Below are 10028 nucleotides of genomic sequence, written 5' to 3'. Positions count from 1 at the left end.
TGAACTTTCCTCAGGGAAAGGAGCTGACAAAGAGCAAAGAATATAATATGTGGACCAATATAATTCTGGGTTGCCATCCAGCTGTTTCTTGAATTATTTTCTAAACGATCGAGCTTCACTTATTCCAGGTTGTCAACCTGGATCTTCACGTGGTATGTGGCTCATTCCGTGTCTGCACTCTGCACTGAACTATATATACCTATCATCACTACCCCACAAGGAGCTCTCGATCGACCCTCTCCCAATTAATGATTGTTGGTGAAATTTCAACTCTCTGACATAAGATATGCCCCTACAAAATTAAAGCTTTGTTTTGCCAGGTGGCAAAGAAATTGTTAGTTAGGCTGACTTTTGTTCCATTTCACAGGGATATGATGTAAGAAATTACATGGTATTCTTTTCAACCACCACCTAGCTAGACTGTTAGATGAACTCTTCCATTAATTGCTCCTTCCCAGAGTAGGAAAGAGACTTCATATATAGTAGGGCCACACCATGTTGTGGTTCTATTACCATCCACCACCTCTACATTGGCCACATGTTCACTGTCTGTATCCACGTCAGCAATACAAATTCAACCAAATTTTCACTAACTCTATCCATTAATGAGATTCAAAACAATTTTAAAAATAAAAGAAAATCAGAAAAAGTTTCCTGCTTGTTTGATAAGATAGGAGGCTATATATCTAAATCGTAAACCACGTGGGAAAATTATATGGAAATGTGATAATTAATAAGCTTGTGGAGCCTTTTGGGCTGGCACCTACTCTGTCCACGTCCTATTCCAAATCATGCACATACATGCACGTATATATATACGTATACATGTACGTATGTATACGAACCAAGAGCAAAACTACTACTGTCTTTGATGAGTGGTAACACAAAACTAGGGGCGACATTTAACTAAAAGTGATGGGTTTTAGAAATCAAAATTAATTTATTTATATTTCAGAAACTTAATAATTTTCAAAGTCAATATTTTAGTAAATAAGAAATTAATTAACATCAAGTATCAAGTTGTTGTTTTCTTAATTTGTGATTTTGGTAGATACTGATATAACCACCAACATGTGACGATTTAATGCATCTAATTAACAATATCTGAATTAATTAACTTATAATTAATTTTAATGTCTCGTTATTTCCGTATAGATTAGTACTGTATAAGCATAATGAATGTGGAAATTTCTAAGAGAAACAGATAATTAATGGATTTAGTTAGTGTCAGTAGAACGATTTAGCACCAAACCATGAAACCAACACATACACGTATGGACGATCTCAGTTCATTTGCTCGAAGCATTTAATTTGTTAGATAAATGATTTTTGAGTATTAATTATAAACAAATTAATACCGAATCCCCGCTCCTACCCACCGAAAATTAAAAGGAAATAAGAGAGGAGAAGAAAAGAAAAAACCCTAAATAGATGAGTATTATTATCATCTATTTATTTAGTGCTTTCTGAAAAAAAAAAACTAAACTCATTTGCCCAAAAAAGTCTAAAGTTTCGAGGTCTAAATTTCACAAAAGGTTGTATGTAAATATTCCTTAATTAATTAATAATAATGAACAAAGAAATATCTAAAAGAAATAATTTTCCAAGAAGAAAAGGAAGATTTTATTTGGACGATTTATTAATGGGCTTCACTCTTTATGGAATAAAACCACACATTTGATAGGAACCCAATTGTACGAACACAGAATTGATGAGTAGAATATATGAATTAAATGCGAGTTTGGATCTCCTGCCCACGACAATCCTGCCTATGTCTACTCACAATACATTATTCTCCTTGAATTGGGTTGAATTGGGAACATAGATGTTCTTCAGGTGTAGTTACAATAAATGTGAGTAGAATTTGTCGACCCTTTCGTGAGTTTTTAAACGTATTTTTGTCGACCCTTCTAAAGGAGAATGGATATGATATTTTAGGCCCTCTAGTTACCACAAAATCTGGGACATGTTTTATCCAAAGTACAGTCTGTTTGTTAGATGTCTTGCATTAATGAAAGCTTTGAACCAGTTAGCTAGGGTTTAGGAGGATTAAGCGCCACCATTTGAGATTGGAGATCTTTCCATAAACGACTATCTTTCAAGTAGAAGGAAAAGATTTTCTAAACAAATCCCAGAAGTAACACAGTTTGCTTTCATATATTGTTTCTTATTTAAAGTAGTACTATGGTATACCCTGAATAATCTAATATAACTCCTCCATTTTTCTAATTGTTAGATTGAAGCATAAGTCAATCGGTTTTATCTTACGGTATGATTTTGAAATGGATGAAAAATACACCAACTTGGTGAATTGGTTTGAAATTTTCATACCTAACATGACAAGTTGTGCCATTAAATGATCCACCATTTTCTTAGTTTAATTTCTTGACTACTATGAATATTCTGTTTTTTTTGGAAATAAATTAAGAATATTCAGGTATCATGTTTCAGGCTTAACTAGTGTAGAAGTATCCAATGTCTTTGTGTTCATGTATGTGCTTCTGCTGTGTCACGTACAGTCAGAAATGATTGAACAAATCTAAGCCGAATGTGGACAACTTTACAACATTTGTCCTGAAATGAAGTTTGACAAGCTATAAGAAACCAACTTAGATGCCCAGATTTGTTAGGCTGTGCAACATGGATTGGATTTTCTTTAACCTGAAATGGTTGGAGCTGGACTGGGTTAGCATGCAACTGGGTTGGGTTAGGGTTGGAACTCTGAAGGCATCAACCTGATTCCAAATCAGATCAGTAAAGTTGAAACTAGGCCCAATCCTTTGCATGTGTAATTTGTGATTGCATTTTCTAATTTTGAAGCATTTAATGTTTTTGTCCCATATACAGGATTTTCTCTACACTATAATTATTTCATAGGTATATTTAAACCAACCACAAGACTAGATTACTTTTCAATATTGAAGAAGAAAAGATAGAAAAATATCAATTTATTCATTGACTAGGGGCATCCAATCAGGCCCTTGTTAATTTATATGTTTTGTAATCCTCCTTCCATTGGCCGGGGTTTATTATTTGCTCAGTTAAAATCGACAAGCTTATTACTAGCTAGGCATGAATTATCTCAAATAAATTGGGTGTCACTGTTTTTAATGTGGGGCGGCAAGTTTAGGAATTTAATATATAGACTAGCTCAATGTTAATAGACTAATTTCTTTCTTTCTTTCTTTCTTTTTCAGGCTCAAAAGAAAATTTCAATCCACCTACATTTCGTTTATTTCTTTTCTTTAAAGCATTCAAAGCATGGTTTTTAGAAATGACCCAGAAATGGAATCGTTCTGGCCAGTGGTTTTTGGATCAATATTTGTTCATCCGATTTGAATAAATGGCCCATTTTGACAATAAAAATTAAAAATAAAAAACAGCCAAAAACCGTTAAATAGATCGATGGGTGATTGATCAATTCAACGATTTTGTCAGAGAGAGGATTTGGGGTAAAACAGAACCGGTTGCCTGAACGGTTCCCAGACTGAATGGTCCGACCGTCCGAATCAACGGCGGTTGAAAAACCATGCTTCAAAGTTAAAAGACTAATTTCTTACTTAGTGGGTCATATGTTCAAATTTTATAGACCTCTTTTCATTTGGAACCAATGTTGTATTGACTGAGGCCAGACTAAAAACTAGAATGCTCACCGGGTCATAATTTTATGGGTTATCCGGACGGCCCAAGTCTCACGAAATCTTTAGGAACTAATTAATTTTCTAAGTAAATTGCACCAATTCCTAATAATTTTCCCATTAGTTTCCTGTCATTCATCAGTCAATAATAGTGGTCCTTGTTATCTAAGCTTACAAGTTGATAGACATTGCAAAAACCCAAATGGGGTCGCATGAAACAGATCATCAAAGTCATTTTTGGCTTCCAATTGAGTGTTTGATATTTAATCTTTACCCTTAATGAGGATATAACATATATAACGGGCACACATTAAGAGCTGTTAAAGCAGCAACTAATCAGTTCAAAGCCCCCTTTGTAGTACATTTTCCCTTATTATATTCATGCTTTCTAAGGAACTTGATAGTTGAACTGCATACACAGTTGTCACCTCAAAGCACCATTGAAGTAATGACATGTTGAATCATATTCCTTGTGAACTTGAATCTCATTCAAAGCAAATTCAGTGATTAATTTCTTCAAGGAAATCAGTAGTGTCAAGTAAAAGAAAGTAGGGATGCAGCTCAAGGACTTCCGAAGATCATCCATCCTAGTACTACTCCGGCCAAATACAATATGCCTAATAAAAAGAGAATTTTTTTTATATGATTCATTAGTCTTAAAAATAGGAACTATTAAGTCTCCCAAACAGAAAAAAAATAAAAAGAGGGGAGGAAAAACACATAAAGTTGGTCATTATTGTTCAAGCTTCCATGCGCATCATTTACATCTGTAGTGCACTTTGCACTTCTTGGTTGTACATGGGTTTGGGTGGCACAATGGGCATTTGAGTTTAGCCCACCTTATAGGCTGGTTTTTTTCTGCATCACCTAGCCCATTTTCTGAGCTTGAGCCCAGATTTTAGCCCATGTATTATACAAGCCAGGCCTCCTCTAGCCTGTTAGGACAATTCAGATTCTTAAGGGCAAGGTTTGGATTGAACATTTGTGAAAAAAAGAAAAAAAAAAATTGATGGGGCCCTGGTCCAATGCAGTATAAATTCTTCATTTTTTTTCTGCAAATAAATTCTTCAAATTGGGTACCAAGCAAAGACTTGGTCATTGCAAGCTCGATCGATATCCTTTATTCATGCTACTATACATAACTCTTGGGCATTTCAATTTGTTTTACTATTCTTTGTAGGAATTGCTAGATCATTTTCATATCTTTCAGTGCATTTGGTATGGTTAAAAATATAAAAGTTGTATATTATGTCTTTCAGTAAAAGTTTAACAAATGACATGTATTCCTTATGGAGATTTACAGCAAAGAATGAAAATTAGTCATGAAGAAACAAAAATTATGAATTGATGGGTTTAAAATCATGAGGTTATAATTAAATAAATAAGAGTTTTGTAATGTTTTCCCAATTCTTTTCTCTTTAGGTTCTAGAAGACTAGAACTCCAGTTTTTCTTCAAACTTTTATAGTGAATTATTATGAAGTGTATCAGCATTCAAAAAAAAAAAAAAAGATTATGTGGCCTTAGGACTTGGAGACTTTAACTAGCAATACATTAAATGCTATCTTGTTTATTAGTATTATGATTATTATATTTCTACTCATAATTTTTTTGCTGCAAAGTCTCTCTTAAAGTAAGCAAGATAATATTAAAAGCCCTTTCTCATTTTTCATCTCCTTAAGTTCTGAAAATCCACCCTTTTGCTTTAACTTTGGTAGTGATATAAAGGTTTTGAACAAATAAAAGAAAATTATGTTAAGGCCGTTCACATGAATGTAGTACATTCATTTAAACACCATTTCATTTTTATTTGCATATATAATAAATTTTCCTCATAAAAATAAGACTTTGGGTAATAGTTTCTATATATTTACTCTATAACGAAATAGGGCCGTGTTTAGGTATAATTAATTTCTGTTTATTAAATTGGTGAATATAAATCGTCCCGGTCAATCATGCATGGTATTGAAAATTAAATTAATAAAAGAGAAGGAAAAAAAAATGGATCCTCCCTTTACAAATTATCATGTTCAAAGGACCCTGGATCCATTTCCGTAGGCTTGGATATGGAACCAAAGAGAGAAATGGAATCTCTATATGAGTTATGTATGTATATGTGTAAAGATTTATTTAGGGTATGATTGTGTTCATACAAGACAGTGTGTTTACAGTCTACATGGTAATGATGCAATACATTTTTCCGGTGGCAGTGGGGGTCGTCAAAACTCCATCCAGTCTGAACACTGAAATTTCTCAAACATGGTAAAATCTAATCAATTAATTAACTCACAGATAAAAGAGTCATCAAGAAGCAACTCAGACCAATCAGAAATATCTCCTTCTTGAAAGCCAGAAGTAGTTCCACGGCTGCCACCCTGGTTACTAATTATGGTGTTGGTAACAGGCGAAGCAGGTGGGAGTGATGAAAGAGGAGAGGGAGGATGAATACATGGTGATTGCTGGTTGCTTTCTCCTCGGTCCATCACATCGTTCAAAGGTGGCAGCTGCATATCTGCAGGCAAACGAGAGGAAAGGTTTGAAGAAGGCAAAGCTTGAGATGCAGTTCCAACAGAAAATCGGGTGAGATCGTCGAGCTGTGGTGAACCTAAAACAGGATTTTCTTTCAAGACTGAGTTCAGTACTAGGCTGTTCATGGAACCGATGGAAGAGTTTGTCATCAACAAAGCTGCCGTCTGGAGGAGGCATTGAAAATACTGATGCTTAGCCAACTCATAAGCTTCTGGTGGAGTACTAGTAGCCCGATATAACAGATGGGGTTGGTCCATGAAGAAGTTAGTTCGAGGTTGGTGGGTGATCGGATCGATGCCCATCTTTATCAGCTTCTTCTTTAGGCGGGTGTTCCAGAAATTTTTAATTTCATTATCAGTTCGGCCAGGGAGCTTCTTCGCGATTTCCGACCACCTGGTATACAAAACCAAATTGAGAATTTGAGATATATTAGTATGTGTAAACAATCGGGCAGATCAAAACCCAGAATTTGCAGAGACTAACGAAATTAATTACTTGTTGCCAAGAATGGAATGAAGTGTGAGAATCGTCTGTTCTTCTTCCTGTGAAAAATTTCCTCTCTTGATGTCAGGCCTCAGGTAATTGTTCCATCTTAACCTACAGCTCTTCCCACATCTCTTAAGACCTGCAATATCGAAGACGATCAAAACCATGCACCCATTAGAGAGAGAGAAAGATAGAGTGTATGGGTTAATGAACCTGCAAGTTTAGGGAGGTCTTTCCATCTTCTATCGCCATGTATCTGAATGCATTGGACGAGCTTCCTGTCTTCATCAGGAGTCCAGGGGCCTTTCTTAACACCATCTTCTACACTTGGAGATCTTCCCATTTCTGTCTGTCGCTAATTAATATTGGTTAATTTCTGCCTCCCTGACTCCCTCCGTCTCAGGAACTACCGAATGAACGAGGCGCCCGGCCTTCTAAGCTGTATAATTTATATACATGAAACTCTCTTCTCTTTCTCTTATTTAATTCAGTTGAAAGTGACTGACGTACACAAGCTTTTTGGTTTCCTTTTTGCTGTCCTCCCTTAAAACAAATATCTGCCTCTTGGAAAATAAGTTTTTTATTAAAATCTTTTTTGAAAAAATAATTGAGGGGAATATGAATGAACGATAGTACTATCTATCCAATGCATTTTCATTAAATAGAAAAAGAGTACCCCCTGACCTTTGGAGTTTGAATAATTTGGCCAACCAATCACAATCCATTCCATATGGCCCACCTTGGATGGATGGGATCAATTGAAATCTCCATCCAATATGCTATTTAGTAATAATGAGGGGTAATTTGGCATGACCTAGCAAGTAAAGGTCGTGGTTGTGATCTGCCCATAGAATGACAATTCAATAAAGGGAGATTAGTCAGCACTTTTCAGAGTTCGAATGTTCGGCCACCTTGGCATAAAGACACCCCGGTGCCTAAGTCAGTTTGGAGTTCAGGAACCGAAGTGACACATAATCAACTCTAGAAGTTTCTCAGTGGATCCCGAACATCACAAGATCACATCGTATAATAGTAGGCCTTATCCTCTCCCTTCCCAAATCGGGCGGCGACAATAAACTTCATTAACTGATATGTTACTCCCCGACTAAAGTGGAAACGGATCTCATCCACTCAGACCAAAGATCCCGGAACCGTTTCGCAAGACCCATGATAGCTTAGCTATATAAGGGCACCAACCCTTCCGAGGTCTAGGTACACGCGATTACTCACATCCAATCACTGTAACATCCATACTAGCTCGCAAACACACAGAATATTGATTTAAACATTGGAATGACTTCACCTGGTCTTCCACCCCAATCCCTCTGAGCATTGTTTTGCACATTGATTCACCTGATAACATGAGTTGTACCTATATGATTTAATAACGACTAGCTATCATATATAGGAGGCATTTGGCCAAGAATACATAAAATTTAATATAAAAAGGCACTAATTAATTAAATATGTATATATAAATCCTAATAATTTGAATGATGCTAATGGTCTTGGACTGAATTCTAATTGAATATTCCCATTCCAATCCATTAAAAATTAAATTAAATCCTACCCGTTCGATTCAGATCGGACTCGGATCCTGTGGAGGATATATATAATGCGAGGAGGAGAGAACTGAATTTGGTCCTTTGCACTAAACAGTAGTTATAGGTAATCAATTCATCTACATTTCCAAAAACAAAAAAAAAAAAAAAAAAAAATCGAACCTGCAAACAATGGAAGTTATAAGTTAGCGTCAATCATGAACACGTGGCAAACGGCTATTGGTAAGAAGAACCCAAATTATGCACGCAATACCATCGTCATGGATATAAATTAATCTAATATTGCATACATGGCTGCCATAGATTTAGGTGTTAATATTTATATTGTTGTTGGATAATAATAAACAGGTGAAGAAAGAGTTTGAATTGAATATAGATGAAGATCCTGGTCATGGTCCATGGAGATGGAGTCGACCTAGCTTAGCTAGCTTCTAAGTTTTAGCTACATACCATATATTAATATATAATGAGCGGGGCTGGGTGGGGCATCTCGCATCTGCATGTCAACGTGGGGCTGTTAATTTAAGATAGCATTGGTGGTGGTGATGACTCACGCCCAAGGCATATACCATCAATTTGTCAATTTCTAATTGATAAAAATCAGTTCCCATCACATTGCAAAATCTATTATTATTATTATTATTATTATTATTATTATTATTATTATTATTATTATTATTATTATTATTATTATTATTATAAGGTCAACTTCTTATCATCTTTGAACTTTATAAACGAATTTGAGATTCTATCATCTTGACCAGTTAACCAGCTCCACTCCATTTTTGCCTTGTAAAGACAAGAGAAAAGATGAACTAGCAAATATGTACTTCAACAATTGTAGAACTAACAAATTTAAGTGTGCAAAGATTTTTTTTTTTTTTTTTCTGAAGTAGTCTTCCCTAAGTTAGTCTTCCACCTGGCAATTTCTTTTGGAGCTCAAAATGGGTCTAGCTATTCATCCCTTACTTATGTAAGTCTATATTTTTTACATCAGGAATTGCTGGCTTTCGATTAGCGGGATCCATCAATGGATCCCCAATAAGAATTAATGTACGTACCTTCAAGCATGTAAATACAAACCATGTTTTTTGAATTGACCGAATAATCTGCCCTTACTCGAAGTCGCATTTGTATTGGGGATCCAACAATCCAAATAGAGGCGTCAATTGGATTATATTTGGTCCAACCTGATCCAGTTTAATGTTAATCCACTTACAAATGGATTGGACCCAATCTAGTCCAAATTCAATACAATCTATTAAAATGTAAATGGATTGGATTGGGTCCAATTCAAACCAAATAAAATATCGAAAATTATATAAAAGAAATATAACATATAAAAAATTCTAAAAATATATTAAAATAAAAAAAATCTGAAAATTACAAAAATATACTCTTTTGGCATTGAAAAAGTGATATGATAAAAGTACTTTTGTAAAAATACTTTAGCATAAGTGTTTTTGTAAAAAGTATTTTCGTAAAAGTGTTTTTATAAAGGTGTTTTCTTCATACAAGTACTTTCGTATAAGTGCTTTTGTAAAAGTACTTCCATAAAAATGCTTTTATAAAAGTTCTTTTGTAAAAGAGATTTTATAAAAGTTCTTTGGTGTAAAAGTACTTTTTTTATAAAAATATTTTTGTAAAAGTACTTTTATTAAAATGCTTTCGTAAAATTACTTTTATAAAAGTGCTTTTAGAAAATTATTTTCATAAAACTACTTTTCATAAAAGTGATATTATGCTGACTTCAGTTTTGTAAAAGGATTCTTGTTAAAAGTAGGGGTGCTCAGGGTTTGATTGACGGATGAATCG

The 10028-nt window shown here is 34.7% G+C and overlaps 1 protein-coding gene across 1 annotated transcript; it reads right to left on the bottom strand.

Moving 5' to 3' along the window:
- Nucleotides 1–5840: 5840 nt before the first annotated feature.
- On the bottom strand, nucleotides 5841–6994 carry LOC148850506 (transcription factor MYB92-like). The gene is made up of 3 exons (XM_088942943.1): nucleotides 6865–6994; nucleotides 6661–6790; nucleotides 5841–6558 (listed from the first exon to the last, which is right to left on the bottom strand). The coding sequence occupies exons 1-3, from the start codon at nucleotides 6992–6994 to the stop codon at nucleotides 5910–5912; spliced, it is 909 nt and encodes a 302-aa protein (XP_088799069.1). The 3' UTR covers nucleotides 5841–5909.
- Between the last annotated feature and the right edge of the window lie 3034 nt (nucleotides 6995–10028).

This window comes from Nelumbo lutea, chromosome 5, assembly GCF_056320005.1.
Source record: "Nelumbo lutea isolate HS-2025 chromosome 5, American lotus-T2T, whole genome shotgun sequence".
Taxonomy (NCBI): domain Eukaryota; kingdom Viridiplantae; phylum Streptophyta; class Magnoliopsida; order Proteales; family Nelumbonaceae; genus Nelumbo; species Nelumbo lutea.
Note: the sequence above shows the minus strand (reverse complement) of the source record. Positions and strands in the feature narration are given on the sequence as shown.

Excerpts from the sequence above, each read along its gene's own strand:
- LOC148850506 (XM_088942943.1), bottom strand. The coding sequence starts at position 6,994 with ATGGGAAGATCTCCAAGTGTAGAAGATGGTGTTAAGAAAGGCCCCTGG. Across the intron at positions 6,791-6,864 it reads AGACCTCCCTAAACTTGCAG|GTCTTAAGAGATGTGGGAAG; the intron begins GTTCATTAACCC and ends TCGATATTGCAG. Across the intron at positions 6,559-6,660 it reads CATTCCATTCTTGGCAACAA|GTGGTCGGAAATCGCGAAGA; the intron begins GTAATTAATTTC and ends TTTGTATACCAG.